At 47.8% G+C, this 27,335-nt stretch overlaps 1 protein-coding gene across 2 annotated transcripts in view; it reads right to left on the bottom strand.

The window, feature by feature from the left end:
* Window positions 1–21,308, bottom strand: part of ITGAE (integrin subunit alpha E) — a 53,904-nt gene extending 32,596 nt beyond the window's left edge. For both annotated transcript variants that reach the window (XM_046677851.1, XM_046677852.1), the window contains exons 1-2: window positions 21,203–21,308; window positions 4,980–5,100 (exon numbers count right to left, since the gene is read on the bottom strand). In XM_046677851.1, coding sequence (XP_046533807.1) covers window positions 4,980–5,100; window positions 21,203–21,236 — 155 coding nt within the window. In that variant the 5' untranslated portion in view covers window positions 21,237–21,308. The remainder of the gene's footprint in view (window positions 1–4,979; window positions 5,101–21,202) is intronic.
* Between the last annotated feature and the right edge of the window lie 6,027 nt (window positions 21,309–27,335).

The following is a 27,335-nucleotide window of genomic DNA, read 5'->3' as shown; positions in this document are numbered from 1 at the left end:
GTCTTCCTCCAACATATACCTAGAGAGCATCTCTTCTCTCCATTTTCCCTGCCGCCATCCTGGCCACCATCATCTTGCCTGGTCTATAGCAATAGCCTCCTCTCTGTTATTTTTTGGTTTTTCAATTTACTCTTGTAATTTACACCATGTCACTCCCCTGCTGCAGCAGCCTCCCACGCACTAAGAAGAAAAGTCGTACCCTCTACTGCAGCCCACGGGGCCTTGCACGATCTAGCACCTCCCTGCCTCTGAGACGCCCCTGCTGCTCCTCTGCTCTCTGAGCTCCAGCCCCACACTGGCTGGCTTCTGCTCCTAGACACCCTCCAGCTCCTACCTTCCTTGGGCCCTGCGCCTTGCCGTGCCCGCTGCCTGGAACCCTCGCCTCCCACTCTCCCCTAGGCCAGCTCCTTCTCATTCCCAGGCCTCGCTTAACTGTCACCTCCTCATAAGTGCTTTCTCCAACCAGCCCCACCTCACAACCCAGTTACTCTGCTTCACGTTACCCTGTTTTATTTCCTTCTCAGAACTTGTCACATCTGATAGTATCCTGTGTACGTGTTTATGTGCTGATTATCATCTCTCCCCAGACTGTAAGTTCCCCAAGGATCGTGTCTATCTTGTCCACCAGGTTATTCCCAGAGCCTGGAACAGCGCCTGGCACAGAGCGGGACTGAGTAAATATTTGTTGAACGATGACTGAACAACAGTCCAGGCAGCAGGTGAGGGGGCTAAACTGGGGCAGGGCTGAGGGGCAGAGAGCAGGTGCAGCTGAGCTCTGTGGACTCTGCAGCTGAGCCCCTAAATTAGGTCATCTGCTCAGCAATGCTGCCTCTCTCCTCAGACCCCTCCCAGCCTGGGCCTCAGCCCCAGGCCCAGCACCTCATTCCCTGCTCCCCTATGAAGGTAGGCTCAGAACTGGGCTCCACCCCAGAGCCCCGATTGGGGTGGGTGCAGGCCTGGAATAGCCTCAGCTCCCCTTCCTCCTTCAGGTCTTTGCCCAAGCTCCTTCTTCTGCCTGCAGTGCCTTTCTCTTCCTTTTCCTGCAGAACAGTCAAACACCAGCTCCTCAGGAAGCCTTTCCAAAAGAGGGAGCAACTTGACCCCTCCAAGCCCTCCAGGTGGCCCTGACTACTGGAACCCACCCCATCCCTGGCCTTTGTTCCCACCTAGACTGTAAATTCCCAAGAGATTACCACGTATAGCTGCACAGGCTGTGCACTGCAGAACCCAAGATTACCATTCATATCACAGTCACACAGTGCCATGGCCTGGAGCACAGTCTGAGCTGCCTCTGCTCCCCACCTCCTTAACACCCTCCCCGCTGGTGGGTGGTCTCTTGATCGCGAGGTTTGTTGACAAACTAACTAAACAACTGAACATTTCACCATCAGCTCACAGACCCAGGAACCCTATTATACCCCGGGCTGGGTACAGCCCGTCTCCTGCCTTAACCAGCTCTAACTTGTCTCTGTTCTCAGGGTCTATTCTCAACCCTCCCTGGGGGAGAAGGCCTTCTTTATGTTCCACTCCATTCCTCCTGCAGCAGCCAAAGCCAGGATGCTGCCCGCCCTGGCTGTTAGATCTTGGGGAGAAACAACATGAGAGAGTGGGGGGCACATCATCCTGGCACAGGGAGCGTGGTCTGTTCCTCTCTCTGCGGCCCCGGGAGGCTAGTAGCCCATTTCCTGCCCCGTGCAGCAGGCCCGCAGGCCCCTGGGTTCCGTGGGCTCGGGCTCCATCATTTGCGGTAGGAACTCGGCAGTGCCTCCCACCACATCCTCCTGTGAGCCCCCCTCTGCTTCAGCAGGTACTGGGGGAGCTTCTCAGGAGCCCAGCTGGGCTCTTCCTCCCACCCCTCGACAGGCTCAGAGCTTCAAACTCCCGTCATCTATCGTGGCCTTTCGGCCTGGCTTCTGGAGGAGAGAGGCAGTTCTAAAAGTCATTTTGATGACAAAAGGGGAAATTGGGACGTGTGTTGGGGGTGGGGACTGGACAGGAGATGGTCACGAATAACTCGGACTGAAACCCGGCCTTTACAAGCACGTGGAGCAATCAGAACGCTCGTGCACTGCGAAATTTGGAAACCGAAGGCTAACCCAACACATAAACCATGATCCAACAGTTCCACTGCTGGGCACATGCCTGATAAAGGAAGCTCTGGTCCATCAAAAGGAAGTGCAGGGCAGTGCTATTCACAAGAGCCCAAGGAAACTGCCCAACACCCATCATCAGAACCTTCACCCGTGGAAAACTCTAGCAACAGAAGGAGCATCATTGCCTCAGGCGACCCCATGGATGAAACTCACAGACTGGATGCTGAGGGAGAGGCGCCTCATGCAACAGAGCACATACTGTATGCTTCGATCATCACAAGTTCAAGAACAGGCGAGACTAATCCTTGGAGAGGGAGGTGGGGGCAGGGGTTAATTCTTGCCAGGGGGTGTGCCTGGAAGGGAGCACACAGCCTGGAGGGGGCTTATGCGAGCTGGTAATACTCTGCTTCTTCATCTGGATGCTGCTTATACAGGTGGTTCACTTTGTAAACATTCACTGAGCTGCATGCTTATGATCTGTGCATTTTTCTATATGATACATGTTAATGAAATTTTACCAAAACAGAAGAAAACAACAAACACCGACCTTTAAATTATCTTCTTGCAGCCAAAAACTCCCCAACAACCTTCTCACCACCCCTCCCTGCTTCAGATCCTTCTGGCCCCCTTAACCCTTGTGCCTGGGTGACTAGGCAACACCCACCTCCCCCATGTTCTTTCTCACCACGCTCAGCTTCAGCCACCCGACATTTTCTCAGTTCCTTGACCGTGCTCAGGCCAGCTTCCAGGCTCTGACCAAGCTGTTCTCAGCCAGGACTTCCCCCTCCTAATTCCTGCTCATCCCCCCAAGTCCAGAGTGGATACACATCCTCTGGCTGAAGGACACACCTGCCTCTACGTCCTCAAAGCACCCTAGATGTCCCTACCAGAGCAGTCATCACTCCTCTTGTCACCACCTGACTTGTCTGTTTCCCTCATGAGCCTGGGAGTTCCACAAGGGCAAGAACTGAGTCCTCTTCCCTGTCTTATCCCCCAAACTTTGCCTGGCACTCAGTGGATGCTCTGTAAGTACATGAATGAATGAATTGGCCCTGCCCTCACCGTTTTAATCTAATGGTTACCAGCCTCTTCACTGTACAGATAAGGACACCACAGTCCAGGAAGGGCTCCAAGCTTGCTTGGCTGGCAGAGTCACAGCCCAAGGCCCAGGGCTATGAAGCTGCCTCAGGAGCCACCACTGCCCACTCATCCTCCACAAACAGACCTTGCTCTGCTCAGTTCCGGGAGATGCGGAGCTCCACTCAGCCAGGAACACTGAGTGGCTCACCTGGCTCTGTCCTAAAGTCTGTCCGGACCCTGGGCTCATGGCTCTGGTGTGCTCTGTATGAAGGAAACCCCTGACCACTGACCAGAAGGAAAGCAGCAGGGGTGGGGACAGGGAGGGAACCAGCCTGGGTCAGGGCCTGAGCGAGGCTGGTCACAGACAAGCACAGAAAAAGCCCTGTGACCATGATGAACAAAACAAGGAGAAGAGAGACTGTTCTAGAATAAGAGAGACTAAAGAGACACACCAACAACATGTAACAAATGAACCTTGACTGGATCCTGACTTCCAAAGAAAGAAGTTCTAAAGTCATGTTGGTGACAACACGGGAAATTGGACTGCGTGTTGGATATCGTGACCCTTCACTCCAGCACTTCCCCTAAAACTAAGGACAAGCTTCCACATCAGCACACCACGATCACTATCTGACATGAGACACATTTTCCTGGCCTGTCTTCTGTCTCCCCTGAGCATCAGGACTGTTGTGTGCTTTGCTCACTGCTGTGTCCTCAGGACCCGGCACATAGCAGGTGCTCCACGTGCATATTTGCTGAGTGAATGACCGCTGTATCCATAATTCCACAGCCTGCCTTTTTCACATTAATATGTTTCAAGATTGATGCAGGATAATAACCACTGCACACAATTCATTCATTTTACCTGCTCTTAGTATTGCATCAGATGATTCATCTCTCACTTCTTCCATGTTGCTAATGGTCACCATCTCCAGTCTTTCACTATTCCAAACAATGACACAAGAAATGTCTGTCCACGTGCCTGAGCATTCCTCCAGGGTTGGCATCTGGGAGTGGAACTGCTGAGTCAGAGGCCACGTGCATGCGCAGCTTTACCTGATATGGCAACGCTATTCTCCGAGGTGCTTCTACGAATTTACACCCCCACAAGCTCCTGTTTCACCACATCCTTACCAGCAGAATGTTGGCAGATTTAACGTTTTCTGCTGATCAAATGGGTGCATACAGATGATATTTTTAAAATATAAGGTGATGTTTATTGAGCTTTAATTTGCCCACAAACTGTGGTAAACCCTTATGTGCCTTAACTCAAACAGTCTTTGCACCAACCCCGTGAGGTAAACCAGCAGCCCCATCACAGGGATGAGAAACTGAGGCTGGGGGTTGAGCGCCTTGCTATAAATACAGAGTGACGCTGTCTCTGAACCGTGGCTACAGACCCGCAGCCTGCCTCTCAACCACTACTTCTCCCTCCTGCCTCAGAGTTTCCATCTCTTCTTTGGTATTTTTTGTCACTGTCCAAAACTTCCGTATTGAGCATGTGTTATTTTATAAGGGGCAAAAGAGCCTTACTAAACTTTATTTTAAAGTAGTTTTTTCAGTGGTCCCCACCCCTGGCAGTGACAGGAGAGGCCAGGGTGGGGAGAGGGCCCGGGGCTTGGTGGACTGGCCTGGTGCTCACCACCTCTCTCTCTCTTCTCTCTCTCTCCTGCACGCCCTTCTGAAAGTGAAAGGAGATTCTCCCCAGACTGTGGGGGTGGGGTCCTAAGGCCTTCTCTGGGGCTTTCTCAGGCTCCCTGCAGGCCCCCTCAATTCTCACGCACTCGTCTGCCGGGCCCCACTCACCAGGTCTGGTTGGTGCTGGTGTCTTGGTGCAGAAGGGAGCTGAGCACGTAAGGCGCGCCTCCCCCGGGAGTCACCCAGGCCCAGGCCACATCCACATTGAAGGCCTCCAGGGGAGCCAGGCCTGTGGAGAGAAGAGGAATATTTAACAAAGTCACCTGTTGAGGCCGTGGTTGGGCCTTTTATGCCCATTATTCCATCAAATCCTGCAGTGTCATCATCCGCATTTTACAGATGAGAAAAGTGAGACTCCCAAGGATCTTTTTTCCATGGGAATACGACTGGAATGCAGGTGTTATCTCACCCACAGCCCCTGATTTTCTTACTAAACCAAGCTGTGTCAGCACTGAGACCCCCCTCCTCCAGGAGGCCTTCCCTGGTTCTCCCCCAGAAGCACTTCCCACCTTATCACACCTCCCTCTGTGCACTTTCTGTACCTGTCCCGTAGCACACACCCATCACTGTGTCTTGTACCAAAGTTAGACTAGACTATGAGGCCCAGGGATAGGGTCTGCATATATTCTATGCATGTACCCTCCATCAAATGACCCAAGAGAAAACCTATGTCCTCAAAAGTACCAACACGAGAATGTTTATAGCACCTTTATTTGTAATAGTCCTGAACTGGAAATAACCCAAATACCCATCAACTGGAAAAGGGAGAAACTCACTGTGGTATATTCAGACAATGGAATACTACTCGGGAGGAGAAAGGAAGGAACAAGCAACACACACAACAAGATGGGTGAATCACAAAAATCATTATGCCGAGTGGAAGAAGTCTTACCTAAAAGAGTATCTACTGTGTAATTCCATATACAATGTTCTAGAACCAGCAAAGCTAATCTATAGTAAGAAATACTGCCTGGGGAGGGGGATTAAATGAGATGGGACAGGAAGTTACTTCCTGGGGTGATGGAAATAGCCTGTATCCTGATAGGAGGTTGGATCACAAAGGTGTGCCCATTTGTCAAAAACACATTGAATGGTCCAAATAAAATGGGTGAATTTCACTGAATGCAAGTTTTACCTAAAAAAAAATGTACAGGGATGAAGTTACTGATGCCTGCAATTTACTTTGCAATGCATCAAAATAGAAGACGTCTTAATGGATGGAGAGATGGATATATAGTGATGGACATATATGGATAGATACATGTAGATGGACATATATATTTTTGTATATATAAAATATATAACATATATGTAAATACGTATTATATATATATAAAACAGGTACATGATAATGCAAATGTAACAGAATGTGGATAATTGTAAAATCTAAGTGTGGTATGTGATTGTCCACTGTACAATTTTTTCAACTTTTCTATATGCTTGAAATTTTTCATTAAAAATTTTTTTGGAAATACTGACAGATTGCCCCCCATGGAGGCTGTGCCAATTCACATTCCAACAACAGAAGAGGAGAAGGTCTGTTCCTTGCAGCACTGCTTGAACTGACTGTGTGCAGACCTTTTCATCCTTGGTTTGTTTTTTTTTAAAGAATTGACACCTGAGCTAACAACTGTTGCCAATCTTCTATTTTTTTTTTCTGCTTTTTCTCCCCAAATCCCCCCAGTACATAGTTGTATATTTTAGTTGTGGGTCCTTCTGGTTGTAGCATTGGGACGCCACCTCAGCATGGCCTGACCAGCAGTGCCACGTCCACACCCAGGATCCAAGCTGGCGAAACCCTGGGCTGCTAAAGCGGAGCGCGCGAACTTAACCACTCAGCCACAGGACCAGCCCCTCATCCTTGTTTTTTTGTTCCAAAATTGTTTTTCAATTATGAGTGAGATCAAGCCTCTTATTACAAGTTTGTTTCCTGACTATTCATATACAGTAACCATTTTATGAGCTATTTTTTTTCTTATTCATTTGTAAGAGCTTTTTGTATCCATAAGAAATTGTCAATGTGTTACAGATATTGTTTCCAATTTAGCTGTGTATTTGGCTTGCATATGATATTTTCTTCCCAGGTCTGTGTTCTGTATGTAGTCAAATTATTTTTCCGTTATGACTCTTGAGTTTTGTGTTATGTTTCACCATTAAGAGATTATGTTTTTTAATTCATTCATGTTTCCTTCAATATTTTGTTTGTTCCATTTCTTATGTTTGAATCTTTGATTCATCTAGACTTTATTTTTGCATGTGGAGTGAAATAGGGATCCAGCTTTATTTTTTCTTCCCCCAAATGAAATTGTCTCAACATTATTTCTTGAAGAGCGTATATTATCCCCATAGATTTGAAATACCACCTTCATCATTCTCAAAATTTTCATACGCATTTGGGTCTCTGTCACGACTCAGTTCTGCTCCATTGACCTAGTCACCTCTTGCTTGGACATGTTCATTAGTCTCCTGATCTTTCTCTTCCAAGACTTGTCCCTCTGGATACCTCCTCTCCATACCAGCTGCCAGAAGAATTTTTAAAAGCATGGTCTGATCATGTTACTCCACTGCTTAAAATTCTAATGTATATTTACACACAAAAAAGGCAAGCAGATGTTCAGTCCACAGACTTATTTGTTCAATTACTGTTCAATTAACAACTTTCTGCCATAATGGCTCTTGAAAAGCTATACCAGTTTTTGGATAACTCTCCTTTTTTCCGATGGTATAATGACTTTTTAATCCCTGAATATAACAAACAAAGATGCAATGATATTCTGACATCACACTTTCAGGCAAAAACACATTCGTCAACTTACTTTATACAACAGTTTCTAGCCCAACAATATCGTACAAAACAAATGCGCATTGCTTACCATGTTTGGATAAACCCAAAATGCTTTGTTTTGCAAATGCATGCCAACTGAGGGGGCTGAAGACACAGTATTTTCTGATTCGCAATCTTTGAGTGCACAAGTTATTTCCACGTGTTTTGAAGTGCTTTCAGGGTTAGTATTTGTTTTGTCCTCAAGGTATTTTTCTGTGCTATAACTTTATTTTTAAAGGTAGTTTGAGTGCAAGATAGACATGAGTCTCCAAAAGGTTGAAAAGCAAGGACAAAACAGTGCAGAAAGAAAAATGAACCTTCTCAAGAATGACTCCCTCACACCCACCCTCCACTACCCACCATGAACTCTTCAATTTCTCCTTTAAGGAGGACAATAAACCTTCATTACAATAAGCTCTACCTGTAAACTGTATTTTTATATTCAAATTATTATTATTTTTTTAAAGATTTTATTTTTTCCTTTTTCTCCCCAAAGCCCCCCAGTACATAGTTGTGTATTCTTCGTTGTGGGTTCTTCTAGTTGTGGCATGTGGGACGCTGGCCCAGCGTGGTCCGATGAGCAGCGCCATGTCTGCGCCCAGGATTCGAACTAACGAAACACTGGGCCGCCTGCAGCGGAGCGCACGAACCCAACCACTCGGCCACGGGGCCAGCCCCTCAAATTATTTTTTTTAATGTAAACTTTTTTCATTGGTCAATCAGTAAATTTTCCATCAGTAAAAATTGTGTGGGTATTGGGTTGGATGGAATGCATCACAATTTTTCCATTGAAATTGATGGAAATATTTTTTTCCAGCTAATTTTTTTTCACTTAGCTGTAGAAATTTTAGGAATAAATTTAAATCATTAGGCAAAGGATAGGTTTACAGACTATTTTATCTTCTCTATAAGGAAGAGAAGGAAATACACACATACAAAAATGTTGTTCTTCATTCACCAGGAAGATATAACAATTTTAAGTCTGTATGTATCCAATAACATCACTTCAAAATATAGAAAGCAAAAATTGACTGAATTAAGAGGAAAAATGCAAACATCCACAACCAAAGTGGGAGACCTTAATGCTTTAACAAACCTTTCACATTAGTTATAAAAGCAGACCAAAAAAATCAGTAAAGATATAGAAGGTCTGAACAACACAATTAACAAGCTTGATCTAATTAACTAACAGAACACAGTACCCAACAATGGTAAAATAAACATTTTTTCAAGAGCACATGAAGCATTTACCAAAATTGACCGTACGGCTGAGTCATAAAGCAAGCCTCAATAAATTCCAGTGGAGTGAAATGGTTCAGACTATGTTCTCCGACGAAAGTGGAATTAAACTAGAAATCAATAACAAAAGAAAACTAGAAAAATCTGAACTTCTTGGAAATTAAGTAATGCACTTCTAAGCAACCTAGGGTCAAAGGTGAAATACAATGGAAATTTTTAAATACTTTGAACTGAATGAGAATTAAAGATATGACAAATCGAAAACTGTGGATACAGTTAAAGCAGTGCTTAGGAGAAACATACCGCCTTAGTGCATATGTTAAAAAAGGAGGAAGGCTGAAGCTAAGCTTCCAACTCAAAAAGCTAAAACAATAGCAAATCAAACCCAAAGAAAGTACAGGAAGGAATGAAAATATGAGCATATATCAGTGAGACAGAAAACTAACCTATGGCAGAGAAAATCAACAAAGCTAAAGTTTGTTTTTTAAAAACAATAATAAAACTGATAAACTTCTAGCAACTGATCAAGAAAAAAATAAAGAAACCACACAAATTACCAATACGAATGAAAAAGAGGCCATCAGAATAGATCCTAAGAAGTAATAAGAGGATAGTATGTACAACTTTATACCAGTAAGCTGTGACAATTTAAGTGAAATGGACAAATTCCTTGAAATAAATATTTACGAAAATTGACAAAAGAAATGTAATCTGAATAATCCCATATAAAAGAAATTTAATCCATTATTAAAATAAAAACCTTAGGGGTCGGCCCGGTTGTGAAGCAGTTAAGTGCACACATTCCACTTCCGCGGCCCGGGGTTCACTGACCTGGATCCCAGGTGCAGACATGGCACCGCTTGGCAAGCCATGCTGTGGCAGGAGTCCCACATAGAAAGTAGAGGAAGATGGGCATGGACGTTAGCTCAGGGCCAGTCTTCCTCAGCAAAAAGAGGAGGATTGGCGGCAGCTGTTAGCTCAGGGCTAATCTTCCTCAAAAAATAAATAAATAAAAACTTTAGGAGGAATTCCAAGCCAGAGGGCTTCACTGATGAACTGTTCCAAACATTTAAAGAAGAAATATTGATCTTATACAAACTGTTTAATACTGATTTGTGACAAAAATTCATAGCAAGCTAAGAATAGAAGGGAATTTCTTTAATCTGATCAAGAATATCCACAAAAGTCCTTCAACAAACATCATTCTTAATGTTGAGTTATTGAAAGCTTTCCCCCACTTTTTTTTTTTTTTGAGGAAGATTAGCCTACCACAGCATGGCGTGCCAAGCGGTGCCATGTCCGAACCCGGGATCCAAACCAAGTAGTGCCATGTCTGCACCCAGGATCCAAACCTGCAAACCCAAGGCCGCCAAAGCAGAATGTGTGCACTTAACCACTTTGCCACCAGGCCGGCCCTGAGCTTTTCCCTTAAAATCAGGCATGAGCACAAGGATGCCCAATCCTACCACTTCTATTCAACATTTTACTGGAGGTCATCCCCCCCCAGCAAAAACGAGGAAGATTAGCCCTGAGCTAACAGCTGCCGCCAATCCTCCTCTTTTTGCTAAGGAAGACTGGCCCTGAGCTAACGTCCATGCCCATCTTCCTCTACTTTCTATGTGGGACTCCTGCCACAGCATGGCTTGCCAAGCGGTGTCATGTCTGCACCTGGGATCCAGGTCAGTGAACCCCGGGCTGCGGAAGTGGAATGTGTGCACTTAACTGCTGTGCCACTGGGCCAGCCCCTACTGGAGGTCTTAAAGCAGTAAGAAAAGAAAAAAAACATAGGGCATAAAGATTAAAAAGGAAAAAAACTGTCATTATTTGCAGATAACATCATTGGGTAGATTGAAAAATCCAACAGATCCACAAACATTGAGAATTAATAAGTGCCTTTACCAGGTCACTGGATAAAGAGGCAACATACAAAGAACCACTGGACTTCTATAGACCATCAATGATAAAATAAAGGATGAAAAATTTTAAAACATGCCATTAACAAAAGATATAAAGAAATCAAACACCCAAAAATAAATATAACTAATGATATACAAAACCTCTACATTTAAAACTGTAGAATATTGGGAGAAATTAAAGAAAATCTAAATAGAGAAACAGATCGTGCTGATGAATTAGAAGACTCAATATTGTTATCGATTATCACTATATTGATCTATAGCTTCAATAACAGCCCAATCAAAACCCCAGCAAATTACTGGAGGGGAGGGGATGTTAACAGGTCGATTTAAAAATTTATATGAAAATGCAGAGAGCAAGAATAGTCAAGGCACTCTTGAAGAATAACAAACCTGTAGGACTTACACTATCATTTACCAAGACTTATTATAAAGTCATAGTCATTAAGACAGAAGTATACTGGCACAAGCTTAGACAAATAGACCAAAGGAACAAAAGAGTCCAAAAGCATATGGTCACCTGATTTATGTCAAAGGCGACAGTGAAGAACAGTGAGGAAAGATGATCTTGTTAATAAGTGGTGCTGGGTCACTTGGATATCAACAGTGAAAAAAAATTACTCTTGACTCTTCTCTCACATCGTATGCAAAAAATCAGTTCCAGATGGAGTGAAGATTTAAAGTGGATTTAGATGGATTGTACATCCAAACATGGAAAATAAAACAATAAAGCTTTTAAGAGAAGACAGAGGACTTTGGAGCAGACAAATATTTTTTAAACAGGACACAAAAAACACTAACCGTAAAGGAGAGAATTGATAAACCGAACTTCGTTAAACTTAAGAACTTCTGTTTATCAAAAGAAACCATCAAGACAGTGAAAAGGCAAGCCACAGAGTGAGTGAAGATATTTGCAATGCAAACATCTGATGAAAGATTTATATCAGGACATGTAAAGAATTCTTATAGATCAATAAGAAAAAAGGTATGCAAGCCCACAGAAAAATGACATTTCACAAAAGAGATGATCCAAATGGCAAATAATCACATGAGAAGGCACTCGCTAGACTTCAGAGAAAGGCAAATTAAAACCAAGACGTGACACCATTACACAACCACCAGAATGGCTAAAATGAAAAAGACAATACTAAGTTTTGACAATGATGTGGAACAACTAGAACTCTCAACTACTGCTGGTAGGAGTGTAAACTTGTACGACTCCTTTAAAAACCATTTGCTGGTGTCGATTAAAGCTGAGAATATGCATAACTCATGACCCAGCAATTCCACTCTTAGGCATATACCCAACAGAAATGTGTTTATATGTCCACAAAATGACATGTACAAGAATGTTCATAGCCTCACTATTCATAATAACCCTGAACTGGAACAACCCAAATACCCACCAACAATAGCAAGGATAAATAAGTTGTGGTATAGTCACCAATGGAATACTCTACAGCAAAGAAAATAATCTACAATAAGGTGGATGGACCTCATAAACACAGTGTTGAGTGAAACACACCAGGAATAAAATAGAATATACTGTTAATTCCATTTATATAAAATTTAAAACAGGCAAACTCATCTATGGTATTATAGGTCAGGAAAGTGGTTACCTTGGGAGTAAGGTAGTGACTGGAGGGGATGACAGAGGATACTTCTGGGGTGCTGGTAATGTTCTGTTTCTTGAAACGGGTACTAGTGACATGGATTTGATTTAATTTGAGAATTCACTGATCTGAATTTGTCCGTTTTTCTGTATGTCGTACTTTAAAAAACATTTACATTAAAAAATAATAATTGCAAGTGTTTGAGACACATTGAATATATAAAATTCCATGAGTTCATAATGATATTTAAAAGAAAGAAAGAGAAAAAAATAAAAACAAAAGGAATCAGAACACTGCATTGGCCGCCATTGAAAGTAACAAGGGCACCATCCCCTTATTCTGAAAACTGACTAGTAAAGGGAAGGTGAGAAGGAATTTTCTTGCATTTCATACATAAACTGCATTTCAGGGTCACCAAATAGTCCTAGTTGATGAGAAAAAGTTCTTTACAGAAGAATTAGTACTAATGAATGTGGGAGGAATAATAGAAGCACAAAAACACAATTTTGCAAGCCATAAAGGAACACTAATTAATTCAGGCCATGATCATCGATGGATGAAACTACTAGATGGAAGTTTGATAGAGAAGTTTACCCTTAGGCTGACACCCCCTGAGCCCACCAGTTAAGCTTAGCATCCCCAAGAGGGGTCCCAGGCACATGCACCTCCTGGTGTGAGGCCCTGGGAAGGATACGGGGGCCTAAGACTCTGCATTTCTAACAAGTTCCCACGTGATGCCCATGCTGCTGTCCTCAGACCAGATTTTGAGTAGCAAGTCTTTAAAATACTTCAGCCAAGGAACCAAAAAGGGGGAGTGAGATAAATGCAGGAAGCATGGCAAAATCCTCATCATGGCTTAGACTATGCTCCCCAAAAAAGTTAGACCTGAATTTAACAAAGGCCTTAGCACTAACTTCCAGGTTTTGGGAAATTCAGGAGATAGAAAGAAAAATCACACCAAGAGGAAGCAAACACACAAATCCTGAATGACAATGTTCTATAAGACAAGCGACCAAGCTCTGCAATAAAGCAGAGACTCAAAAACACACAATCCCAAAAATGGGTGAGGGGGCCACTCTGGACTAAGAGGCATTACAACCAAAGGGAACGTGTGGACCTTATCTGAATCTTGATATGAACACACCAACTGTTAAAAAATAGACATTTGGAGACCATCAGGAAGAAAAGGATATGAACTGGGTATTAGATGATACCAAAGAATTATTGTTAATTTTGTTAGGTGATAAGAACATTGCAGACCTGCAAGTAAAACCCGTGTACTTCAATGCCTACTGAAGCATTTAGGGGTGAAATGACTCTGATGAAAATTCCACGATGTGTGGGTTTTTTAAAAAATAATGCTTTGGGGCCAGCTCTGGTGGTCTAGTGGTTAAGTTTGGTGCACTCCGCTTCAGCAGCCCAGGTTTCGTTCCTGGGTGTGGACCTACACCACTCGTCTGTCAGTGGCCATGATGTGGTAGCAGCTCACAGACGAAAAGAGGAAGATGGGCGGCAGACGTTAGCTCAGGGCGAATCTTCCTCAGCAAAAAAATATAACTAAATAAATTAATTAGTTAAAAAAATAAAATAATGCTTCTGAAACATTAGCATGCAAACCAATCTCCCAAGAGTCTTCTTAGAATGCAGACTTCCATTCAGTAGGTGAGGCAGCGGGGCTGAGATCTAGTCTGACAAGCTCCTAAATGGGGCCACGCTGCTGGTCCCCTGAGAAAATTCTGAGCAGCAAGGATTTAAAATGTGTTGGCAAAGGAAACAAGAAGGGACAGTGAAATAACTGCAGCAAGCGTGGCAAATCCTGATAATCGTGTCATCTGGGTGATGGGTGTATTGGGTTGATTATTGTTATTTTCTCTACTTTTGTACATGCTTAAAATTTTGTTACCAAAAACCACCCTTCCACAAGCTCAAGGAGGAGGTGGACTGTGAGGGGGCTCGGGGGCAGCGTCTACTCCCCCATCTCTGCATTCCCAGTGCCTCTCCCTGTGCCTGGCCCACAGCTGGCTCTGTACTCCATTCGCCTCCCTCCACACCTCTGCCTTCCCAGAATGATTTGTGGTGATGCATAAAAATACACAATACACTGAGGTAAAACTTGTTTTAAAATACTGGGGCAGGCAAAAAAAAAAAGGACAGAAGGAAAATAATAGTTAGAAAAAGACGGGTGAGGGGCCTGGCCCAGTGGCTTAGCCGTTAAGTGCACACGTTCTGCTTCAGTGGCCTGGGGTTCGCTGGCTCGGATCCCGGGTGCAGACATGGCACCACTTGGCAAGCCATGCTGTGGTAGGTGTCCCACATATGAAGTAGAGGAAGATGGGCACCGATGTTAGCTGAGGGCCAGTCTTCCTCAGCAAAAAGAGGAGGATTGGCAGCAGATGTTAGCTCAGGGCTAATCTTCCTCAAAAAAAAAAACAAAAAAAGACGGCTGAAAAAAAGGAAGGGTTCAGAGTAAACCAAGAAGGAGGCTCAGCTATCTTGTCTATCAACAAGTAGTTTCTATGATGGGTCCCACTTTAGTCTCTGAACACAGCACTGGCACTTAATAAAATTATTTGCCGAATAAATAAATAAATGAATGAATTCTCTTGAAGCCAATATAAGGATGAAAACAATTGGTTATACCATTCACAGTGTCCACAAAATTGGGAAAAAACTATGTTGATGAAGCAGAAAAAAAACAGAAAACCAGAAAAAAGTTTCCCTGAGGGTTCTCTTAGCAAGAACACTAGAAGAATGGGGGCAGGGTGGGGTAAAAAACAAACAACAACGAAATAGAATGAACAAACTTGCACCCCAGTTTTGACAGCGCTGTCAGTTGTGTCCTCCCTGCCGTCACCCCAAAGTAAAATGCAGACAATGCCTCCAGACCATGAGCTCTTCCCTGTCTGGGGGCCATGGATGCCTCTGCGAATCTGATGACAGCGTCAGAACTCTCCCCAACCCCCCAAGAGCACATTTACACAAATCTTACTCTCCCTGAAGTGCTGAACCCCCTCCTGGGCACTCCGTACCCCGACAGCCTCTTACCACAATCTGAAATGACCTTGCTAATCTCCTTCTTTGCTTATTGCCGGTGACTGTCTGCCCACTGGTGAGCCCCACCAGGGCAAAGACTGTGTGTGTCTGCTAGTTCACCGCGTCACCCCAGGGCCTGGTGCAGCGGCCACACTTGGTAGGTGCTAGATGGGCAAGGGGGCTCATAGACTCCTGTGGACAGCCCATGGGCCCCCAAGGGCTCCAGATCAAGACCCCAGCTGGGGAGTGGGGAGCACTGTCCTTCATGAACACAGAGCTCAGATAAAGGATAACTGACAGGGAGTTTGGACTCAGGCTCCTTGGTCCAGTTCATGCTGAGCCCTGTATTTCCTGCTCAGCCAGGCTGGGTAAGAGTGGACATCATCGAGGGGCCAGCCCGGTGGCGCAGTGGTTAAGTTCGCACATTCTGCTATGGTGGCCTAGAGTTTGCCAGTCCGGATCCCTGGTGCGGACCTACGCACCACTTAACAAGCCATGCTGTGGCAGGCATCCCACATATAAAATAGAGGAAGATGGGCATGGATGTTAGCTCAGGGCCAATCTTCCTTAGCAAAAAAGAAGGGGAGGATTGGAGGTGGATGTTAACTCAGGGCAAGTCTTCCTCAAAAACAAAAAAGAGAGGATGTCAGTGAACTGACCAGGAGAGAACTAAAACATGAGGACCACCAGCTTCTTACACGGGGTGTTTGGAAGGCCTCCTTTCCCCCTTTCCACATGTAACTGACAGACATGATTTGAAACCCCTGAGATAAGTCCCGTCTCCTCACTGGGCATCAGTAGCACCTCCCTGCCCAGCCCGATGCCCCATCTGCTAGGTCTGCTCTTCAGCGATGTGGAGCTCCTCTACACCACACTCCCTGAATTCTGCACCCTTCCCACCCCTGGGCCTTTGCACAAGCAGTACTCTCTGCCCAGCATGACTTCCTCACCACTATTCTACTCTGCCCCATCCTTTAGGGCCCTGCTTAGGCACTCCTTGCCCCAGGAGCCAAGCGAGATTCTCAGCCAGAGTAACTCACTTGTCCCCAACATCCTGTGGTGTCTCTGTCTGGCTCTGACTAAACCCTGTCTGGGTCAGAGTGATCTGTGATTAAGTCTGTCTACCCCAAGCTGTGATCTGATCTGAGTCATCCGCGATACCCCCCAACCGCAAAGCCCAGCTCAGCACAGGGCCAGGCCCAGAAGAGGTACCCTGGAAATGTCAGAGGGGGCCAGAGACTCCTGTTCCCCACCCACCCCCCATCCCCATTTCACTTTGTTCATCTTGGTGTGAGATCCCTAAGGGGGAAGAGAGGAGATGAGCAGAGAGACAATCACATCTACCCTCCTGGAGCACCCGCTGTCCTCCAGGCACCATGCCAGGTGCTGAGGCTCAGAGAGGGCGAGTGATTTGCTCGTGGCCCATCAGCAAACTGAATAATTGTGCCTGGGGCCAGGTCTGCCTAATTCCAAAGCCTTTAGTAAAAACTGGAGGCACGGAGGGGTTGGTAAACAGAGAGAGGGCAGGGCCACAAATGGTCTGCAGAAGCTGGGCACGGCTCCCGTTGTGCCAGCAGCTCCCTGAGCTGGGGCAGAGTTCTGGGTTAGAACTGGTGACTAGGTCAGCGAGAACCTCCTGTGGCAGCAGAGAGGTGTGAGGGGTCACAGTACTCGCTGAGCTTTCCCAGTTACCCGCAGCACCGCTGAGAGCCAGCTCGCGCCTGGGATCTGCCAGGCGTGGGTCACCCTGCTCCAGCAGACGCCCTCTAGGCCCCTCACATTTACCTTTGCCTGGGCTGCCCCTAGATCGGGCAACCCCTTCCCTTCCCACTTCCCACCGAGACTCAGAGAAAACAGCATGGGCCTCAGAGGGAGACAGTCCTGAGTTCAAATCCTTGCTTTGCCACAGAGTCACTGAAAGACCTCGGGCTGTCACCTCACCCCAGTTTCCCCATCTGTGACATCGTGCTGTGCAGATCAAATGGGGCAATGCCCAGCCCAGCATCTGACACCTTGGAGGCGCAGTATGTGGGTGCTGACATTAGTGTCATAACCACAAGGGAGGCCTGTCACATTCTCTCCGACAGCCCTGCCCTCCTTCTCAAGCCCCCGTTGTGTGCTGTCAGACACGAGAGCCCCGCTGAACCAGCATGTGACTACACTAACCACAGGGCCGCCTCCCCAAGCTGTCCCCAGTCATGTGCTGACGGAGTCAGACCCTGACCCTCCCTCCATCCTGTCAGCCACCGCCACCTCCCCGCTCAACCCCATCTCACCCAGCACACTGGGCATTTTAAATGCACGTTCTCACAGCCAACAGAGGCCCAGGGGGCACGGTGCCCCAATTTACACCAGGAGCCGGCTGTAGAGCTGGGCCCAGACTCGGGCGTCGTGATGCCTGGCCCGGAGCACTTGGAAAGGCCAGGCAGAGGCCAGGCTTCAGAGGCATCTGTCGGGTGCCTGTCCCTTGCGGTGGCCCACCCACCTCAGCCTTCCACACAGGAGCCTTATCGTCTACCCCAACCTCGTCACCCAAGCCCTCCCCTCCCGCCCCCTCCACAGTCAACCCAATAACAATGGCCCACAGGTCTTGAGCACTGCCCCAGGCACTTGTGGATCTTCCTCCTAAATATTTCTCAGGAGTGGCTGCTCCTCCCCAAGCCCACCTACCCCAACACCCCCGGACAGGACCACCGCAGAAGCCTCCTCTCTGGCCTGCCTCCCCTTTCTCCAGGACTCCTCCTTCCATGCAGCATGTAAGTCTTATCGTCACTGCCTGCTCCACACCTACTGTGGCTTCCCACCGCCTTCAGGGTGAGGTCCGAGCTCCCTCGGCCTGGCACCCTGGACCTCTCCAGCCTGACTGCCCACGCGTCCCCCCATACACAGCGTACGAACCAGCCACCCAGAGAAGGTTGGAAACGTTGGTTCCCCCATGGCCATGCTCCATAAGGCTTGCCCCTGAACACTGCACTTCTCTGGCATCGTACCTCTGCCTGGAGCACCCTTTCCCCAACCCCGGGTGCGAGACCTGAAGGCATCCACAGCGGCCCCTCGGGCTGGGGCTAGAGGTATCACTGAATGTGTGTGACCTGCTTTCTCTTCACACGGGGGCCCAAGGACACGGACAGTGCGCCCTCACCCCCAGGGCCCAGCATGTCCTGGCTGTGGGGGACAGGCAAGTCAGAGCAGAGAGCCTTCTGCTCCCACTCAATCCTCAGCCTGCATCTTCCTGAACAGACTCCTCAGACCCCACGTCTTCATCCATAATGTTTCTCCTGCACAGAAAGTCTCCCCCAGCCCCCCCAAGTCTGTGCTTCCTAAAGACATTCCCCATCCTCAGAGCCACCTCAGACACTTCAGTCTCCTATCCCCAGTGACGAAGGTTTTCTGTCACACACTTGCACACCGGTCTGGGGTTGTGCCCCTGGCAGAGGAGGGTCTGCCACCTCCCTACTCCCCCAGCAGGGCCACAGGCCTCAGACTGAAGTTGGGGCAACAGCAGAGCAGGACCTGGACTTCTGGCTCCTTCACCACTGTAAGCTTTCATAAGCTGATAGCACAGTTTCCTTCCTCACACGAGGGATGCAGACTCAACCTCTGAGACCCGGTAGGGAGAAGTGAGTGGCTGTGGTCACAGAATGGTGAAGACTGACCTGGGACCACAGGCTGTAGGATACGCGGCTAGGGGCGGGGCTATGGGCAGCTGCAGGGTTTCAGTGTGTCTGCCCCTGACTCAAGACTTCTCTGACAACTGGAGTTCTCTCATCTGCTCCCACGGATGAGAAGTGGACATCACTACAGGGGGTGGCTTGGGAAGGGTGGAAGGTCAGGGGCAGGCCAGGAGTCTCTCCAGCCTAGGGAGGCCCAGCCAGGCACAGGAATCAGAGCCGAGGGCCTGGCGTCACAGTCTGAGGGGTTCCTCCTACCCTCCCCGCCATCTTCTTGTCACTTTCTCAGACTCTCCCCAGCCCTTAAGACTCAGTGCCAGTCTCACCTCCTCCAGGAAGCTCTTTAGGATTGGTCCCTCCCTAAGTCTCAGGACCCCACAGCTTGGAGCAGAACTGCCACAGCTTCCTTTCTCCCATTCAGACTGGAGCTGCTGGGCCCTGCTCTCACCCTCTTCCCGTAGCTTAGCCAAGCTGCGGGCTAAGAGACCTCCTTGCAAGCCTGTCTTCATCCTGCTGTCTGCTGTCCACCAGCCTGCAGAGTGCCCAGGCCTCAGAAGGCGTCAGATAAATGTCACCTGCTGAAAAAGGTGCTGGGGCGATGGCTGGTCATTCCAGAGGCCACAGGAGACACATGATCAGGAGCCCAGAGTGATGCCGGGGTTAGTGTCCCAGGCCGTGGGGTATTGTAGAGCTGAAGGCAAGAGGGAGGCCTGGGCTGGAGTCCTGTTTCTACTGGTTCTTGCTTGTAACCCTGGACAGTCACTGCCCCTCTCTGGGCCTCAGTCACCTCCTCAGTGCCGGGAGGGGGGGACCAGAGTCTAGTCTAAGACTCTTCTCTGGACATTCTTGGTGATGGGGGATCAAAGCCTTAAGCCATAAAAAAGCGTGAGACCCTCTCCACTCCACCCCCACCACGTAACTGAAAATACAGGTAAGTCTAAACTGTAAAATAAGGAAAAGGAAGTTCAACAAACTGCTGACCTTTCCATGATGACTATTTTGATATTTTTGAAATATCAAATATTAAAATGTGTCCCAAAACATATGCTTTGCTGGTGCTCTACGCAGGTCTGGCCTGCCTCCTGGGTGGTCAGGCCTCATGGTGGATGCTAATTCTGAGTTCCCTCCCAGCATGGACTCGGCTCTCTCAGACACTGGCACTCACCTGCCGGCCCCCACCCATCCTTCAGGGAGAACTCAGGCTCCAGGAGCCTTGAAACACATCTGCCTGAGGTTCATGTCACTCTTCTGTCAGCTTCTGACCAGTGCAGGAGATCCCCGGGAAGCCTGCCCAGATCACTAGGCAGGACCACCCCGGCCTCAGGCTTGATCTGAGCAGCCTCCAGGGGCTCACTGAAGTGTTCAATCTCATCCCTGGGGCCTTGGGGGCAGGCAAGACTCATGGCTTGGCTTGCCCCAAGTGGCTTCCATGGGAGGTTTAAGGCCAGAATGGGACCCCTCAGGTGACGGGAAGAGAAAGTGCCCCCTCTCCCCACACACAGGTTCTCGTACTGGCCCTAACGTCAGGAACAGGAAGCAGGCTCCCCCAGTGCATTCGCCCTCTACCACACAGACACAGCCCCCACAGTTCCTACCAAGGCTCACCTTCTCACAGTCCTCACCCTCATCAGCTGAACCCCTGCGCTGTAACAGAAGGGTGCTCTGCCAGCCAGGGTGGGCATCATCGGCCTCCACGCTCTGAGGACAAACTTGGCACAGACCCCAGCACCTCCCAGAGTGGGTGCTGTGGGGAGAGGGCCCAGGGTGGGGAAGGGGAGGCAGCTGGAGGAGGAGCAGGGTGGTAGAGCTCTGGAATCTGAAGCCACAGGCTGTCTGTCAGCAGTGTCGACAGAGCCTCAAAAGCCCTTCCGAGCAAGCCTGGGGATCTGACCCACTGAGCAAGAGCATCTCCCTGGGGAAGTTCCCACACTTTCTCTGACCTCTGGCTCTGACTGAGCCCCATCAGAGAGACAGACGGGCAAGGCTGCGCTCAGGGTACAGCAGTGCCTCGGGGCACGGGGTGAGGCTGACTTACTGGTCATGTAGAGCAGACTGTGGAAGAGCCACATCCTAGCTGGAGCAGAGGCAGCAGTGTGAGCCTCGGCCTGTTCAGCTTCCCCTCAGCTCAGCGGCCAGGAGGCGGGGACAGAGGCATGCACACAGGCAAGGGCCCACAGGCACTTTCAAGTATTCAAAGACGCTCCCACTCGTACACAGCTGGCTGCGTGGCTTCCTCAGCAGCTGTGGGCTGGGTCCTGGGAGCTTAGAGACACATGTCAGCCCTGCTCCATCACCCACACTTTCATGAAACAGTGAGCTGGGGTCTGGCCTGGGAACAGCTCTGGATGTCCTCGGCAGCAGACGTTGGAGGTGCAGGAGCAGTTCTAATCTGGCTGCTGTTTATCATCCGTGAGTGAAGCCCAGTCCCCGGCCCTGCTCCAGGATCCCCACCAGACACAAGCCCAGCACCCAGCCCGGGGGTCCTTGGCAGAGGTCACCTCAGCGGGGAGAATGGGGTCTCCCCCTACAGGAGGTGTCCTCACAGCTAGAAACTGGGCTCCTACACCTGGCCGGAGCACTCACGGTCCCGAGGCTGCAGAGGGCAGGTGAGTGGAAAGACCCAATGTATTGACTGGAATCACTGCCTCAACTCAGCTTTGGCTGCATTCTCTTTAAAACCTGGCTACTGTACCACGATGCTGGAACTAATCTAACAGAGCTCCGAGCTACCAGAAAAATGGAAGAAGTTCCATAAATCTTTTGGCATACCTCTGACCCAACCCAGCATCCCAGGGGATATACTGCCAACAGGCTGCAGTCATATTTAAACGCTAACTTCCTGATTTCTCAAATTTTCCCTGTGTGACCATCTGTCACAGAAGATAGTTTCTCCTGCACCCCTGCATGCCAGATTGTCGGACGTGCACAGCAGTGCTGACCAACAGGACTCTGCGATGAGGTTCTAGCTCAGCACTGTGCAATACGGCAGCCCCTGGCCACGTGTGGCTACTGAGCCCTTGAAATGTCACCAGTGAAATGAGGAACTGAATTTTACATTTCATTTAATTTTAATTAATTTACATTCAAAAAGGCAGGGGACTCTAGTCTCTCTCACAGGACTATCTGCATCCCCAGGGAGAGAGCACTTTGATGTGTTAATATAAGTGTTAAAACATAGCAGACAATGGTGTTGAATTAATGACTAGATGAAAATCAACTTCATTGTTTCTCACACTGAAACCTTGCTTGGCCAAAGTTTAGTAAAGATCAATGACACCTAAAACACTTTTGCGTGTCTGCTTTGGTCTGACAAAATACCTATAACTAGTATGAGAGTGCCCTGACCTGACAAGGTTGTTTGAGTAGAAATTATAATTCACCATTTTTCACACTGTACCACCCAACAGAGAAGGTAAACAGCTGAAAAAGCGAAGCTCCAGGTCTGATGCTTCGCCTGCCAGACTACGAGGAGGCCCATCCTGAGTCACAGGTGGGAGTCCTGGCCTGTCTGCCCATCTTTCCAGGGCTGTGACTCTCCTCTCCCCACAGCTGTTTGGAGTGCCAGGGGCACTTGGCAGAGCCAGAGGGGCTCCTCTCCCCACCACTGGTCCAGAAGGTGAAGAGAGTAGCCTCAGGCCACAGAACAGATGGCCAGCGGAGACAGCCTAGAACCCAGGACACAGCTTGCTCGAGATTGCTGAGAAGCAGGACTTTGCTTTTGGACTGTGAACTTCAGGACACCTCAGAAGGCCAGGCAAAGCTGATGACTGGATGCTGAAGTGGGTGCAGGGCCATTTTCTGCATCTTTGGAGACCTAGAATGCTGATTCATGCTGCATCCATCCAGGATGTATTTACCCAAGCTTGTTGGTGCCAGCATGGCAGACTCCTAATCATGAGTATGCATAGGGGCCCTTCAAGCCCCTGACACCTGACAGTAACTGCTGTGCCCACGAACCCAAACTTAAGATCCCAAGGGCAGACCAGGCTGTGTTGTAATGCTCCCCCTCACAGCATCTAGTACAAGGTTGGGTGTTCAGGAAGTACACGCGTATCCAAAAGGAATGTGAAAGTGGCTTCCTAACTCATTTTACTTTAAACAAATGTTAAGGGACCAACATGAGGGACATGCTACAACATAACCGGACGGGACTCTTCAACAATGTCAATATCCTAAAAGACAAAGAAAGGCTAAGGAATTGTTCCAGATTAAAGGAGACTAAAGAGAGGATACCAAATGCAGTGCATGATTCTGGATTGGATCCTAGACCAGAAGAAAAACTGCTTTAAAAAACATTATCGGAACAGTTGGCAAAATTGAAACATGAACTACAGATTCGATCCTACTGTACTGACTAGATAAAATTATACATTTCCTGAATTTGATAACTATACTATGGTCATATGAGAGAAAGTCCTTGTTCTTAGGAAATGTACAATGTTTAGCGGGTAAAGGGACAAGATGTATGCAAGTAACTCTCAAATAGTTCATGGTTCGGGGGGGAGGGGAGGGAAAGAATGATAAAACATGGCAAAATGTTCTTTCTTCTACCCTTAAAACTGTTCTGTAATTTTGAAATTATTTCAAAATGAAAAGTTATAAAAATTACAGGATGGAGGAGACACATTCAGCATGAGGTAAAGGATTAACTGTTCCGTCCTGAGAGTGAGTCCAAAGCACTGATGTCTGCACTCACCAGCAGGTGGGCGCTGTTCCCACAGTCCTGCCTCACAGCCTGAAGAGGCAGGAAATGTTCCTAATTACTCACTTGCCCGAGTCCTAGGAAGCTGGGGGGAGAGAATGTGGAAAAGCGAGGACTTTACTGAGACTAGAGGCGAGGACAGCAGTGGAGGACAGAGTGGGCAAAGAGGAGCTGTGGAGATTGAAGAGCAGTAGTAACCACTACCCTTGACTGAGAGCTCAGGAGGGAGAGCCAGACTCAGGGCCGAGGGCCGTCCACGCAAAGCCCTCATCTGATCCTCACAGACACCCGATTCGGTTGTCCCGATTTCATAGACGAGGATGTTGGCTCAAAGAGAGGTTAAGTACCTTGCCGAAGGCCAGTGGCCAGTAAGTGGCAGAATGAGGACTGCAAGAGGTCTGTCTCCTCCTGAACCAGGACTCTGAACCACTCTAAACCCCACTGCCTTCAGACCCATGGGCCTAAATCCCTCCCAGTTCCTGAGCTTTTAAAAAGCAGGGACCTCATTTCACAAACACACACTGGGATCCTGGCAATGACTGGGTGCATGGACTGAACTGTGTCCCCCCAAATCCATATGTTGAAGCCACAACCCCCAGGGTGACTATCTTTAGAGATAGGGCCTTTAGGAGATAATTAAGGTCATAAAAGTAGGGCCCTCATCCAATAGGCTTGGTGGTCTTAGAAGAGAACAGAGATCTCTCTCTCTCCACGTGTATGCACCAAAGAAAGGCCATGTGAGCACACAGCGAGGTCTGCAAGCCCGGAAGAGGCCTCACCAGAACCCAACTATGCTGGTACCCGGACCTTGGACTTCTAGCCTCCAGACTGAGAACGTAAATTCTGTTGCTTAAACCACCTAGTCTACAGTATTTTGTTGTGGTAGTCCACGCTGACTAATACACTGGGCTACCTCGTAAAAAATCTCCCAAATAAAACACTGAATGGTATCTGTGTGTGTGTTGGGGGAGGGGGACTTAGTGGGGACAGAGCAAGGGAGAGGATCCTCTTGTCCTTTCCTACCTCAGGGGCTGGGGAGGGAGGTGCTGCGCTGGGTCACGGAACCAAAGGTCCAAGGGCTTAGGCCTCTTGCTTGCCCCCACCTCCTTCGTGTCCAGCTACACCCCCATGCTCCTTGGGAAAGTACAGCAAAGACCCCAGAACTGACATTAGTACCAGAAGGAAATCTGGAGCTCAGCCCAGTTGAGCGCTTCATTTGACAGACAGGGAAACTGAGGCCCAGAGAGGTGAAGAGACTTGCTCAGTCTTTTCCAGTTTGTATGTGAGATCGCTCCATGCCCAGCTCCAGCCACCATCCTCTTTGACTCTTCCCAAAAGACACCACCTGAGCTAAAAGTGCTGCCTTTTGCTCACAGGCCCTCCGAGAAATCCTTGCCACTGACAAAAGGGGGCACATCACAGGATTAAGCATGACAACCCCAGGAAGGGACAAGAAGGCCCTGTCTCCTCTCCTGCCCATGATGTGGGCCTCTCATCCTCACTGACCTGCACCGGCCCAGGAGCAAGGTGACAGACAGTCTGAGGAAACACGAAGTCTCAACTACTGAAGGCCCTGGTCATCCAGAGAGGGCCTTCAGAACCACTCAGACAGACACAGGTGAGAGCCCTGGCGCAGGGGACTCACTTTGCAGGTTCAATACCACCCATACTCCAGAGTGTTATCTAAAGCACAGCAAAATCCCACTTTGATGCCTCACAACTATTTGAAATAGGCTTCTGAGGCAGCATTCCTCTAATTGGTGCAAGGAACATCAAAGTTCTGTGAGGAGATCCTAGAATTTCATTTGACAAAATGCTACAGTGTTTTTTCTTCTAAGATTTATTTTACAAACATGTAAGAAAAGTTTTATTGTTGGTCAGATTATGCAATAACAATCTGCCTTAAAGCAAGTGTGCTATTCTCAAGATTACCAAAAACATTCTGTCCTTTTAGTTCTTAAAAGAAAAAAAAAAGGCTTAACTTCTAATTTATTTGTTACGTAAGGTTTAAAAGCAAATACTTACACAGCAAACTTAGTTGTGCAGCAATTAATCAATGTGTGAAGCCATCATTTGCTGTTCACTTTGATCCAAACTGCCTGTGAGCATCGTCCCATAACTGCAGGCATGTTCCCTGAGAGCTGGAATGCTGCTTTACGCAGAAGTGCTGCTCCAGGAACGAGCTGCTGCTTCTCGCCTTCTTTGCACTGCCGTCCCTTCCACACCAACAGGACCAGAGGCTGAGGACTGGCTCACCAGTCCCTCTTTGGGGTCTTTCACTCACCCGCCAGCTTCCTATCCTGCTCTCCTGTGGCAGATGAATGCTTTCTAAAAAATATTCTGGACTATTTATATGATTCTCTAGCAAATTCCTTATAAAGCTAGGTAAGCTTCAGCTCAGATATGGCCAGATCATTGAAATTTGAATTTTATGGAGGTCTAATTAATGAGATTTTTTTCTTATGTAAGTACAGTTTACGCACTTCTGAGTAATCTTCCTCATTCTGAAATCTGGTGGTCTCAGCTAGAAGCAGACTAGCCTGCAGACAAAGGTGCCAGAGTTGGGCCGAGTTACCACAATTTACTCATTTACCGAACACTTTTTAGGTACTTCCTACTCTGGACTGGCCTGGTGGGAGGATATAGAGACAACAACACGAAGACACCTGCTCATTATGAGCTCACAGGCTAGTGGGGAAAATAAAACATGAAAATAAAGTGTTGAGGGTACCAAGCAGGAAAACGAGAACTAGCCTGTTCGAGGACCCTGGGGCCTTGGAGAACAGAGCTGTGCCTGCAGCGGGGGGATTTACACACTCATCACTTGCTCACGGACAACCTGCTGGGTGCCAGGCGTGATCCTAGGACTAGGGAAACCCCCCTGAACAAGCCAGACATGGGCCCTGCTCTCCTGGAGCTTACAGTCTAGCAAAGACAAGCAGGAAGAGGGAATTACAATCCAGTGCATAGGGGTGCTGGCTTGGGGGGTACAGAGATTTGGCATTATACACACAGTTCACTTAGGCAAACACAATCGTTATTTGTCTGAAAAAGCTTTTTGAAAAAGGAAAAAAACTCCCCAATTTTAAGTAATTTGGGCCATTCCGCCTGCCTCTCCACTCACCGAGCAGACAGGCAGAGCCTGAGGCAAGCTTGTGACTCTGCTGCTCCTGCGGCCTCTCTCAGTTCCCAAGGGCCTTTTCAAAAGTGAGCTGCTCATCTGACTGTGAGTCTAACACCTAAAAATAAGTGGGTTTTGCACAACATGGCCCTAATTACAGCCCAACCACTTCACTTGGTACTTAACCAAAAAAACCATGATCGGTTCCCACATGGGCAGGAACCAACTTCACTGGACCTCACGATGCCGGTCTTCAACATGGCACCTTCCTCAGGGTTTCCAGGAGGAATTTTGTTTACATTCCATTTTTATCTTAGGTGTGACTTCATAACCTAACCCCAGAAT

This window comes from Equus quagga, chromosome 11 (assembly GCF_021613505.1).
Source record: "Equus quagga isolate Etosha38 chromosome 11, UCLA_HA_Equagga_1.0, whole genome shotgun sequence".
In the NCBI taxonomy this organism is placed as follows: domain Eukaryota; kingdom Metazoa; phylum Chordata; class Mammalia; order Perissodactyla; family Equidae; genus Equus; species Equus quagga.
This window is presented reverse-complemented; position numbering and strand designations above follow the sequence as displayed.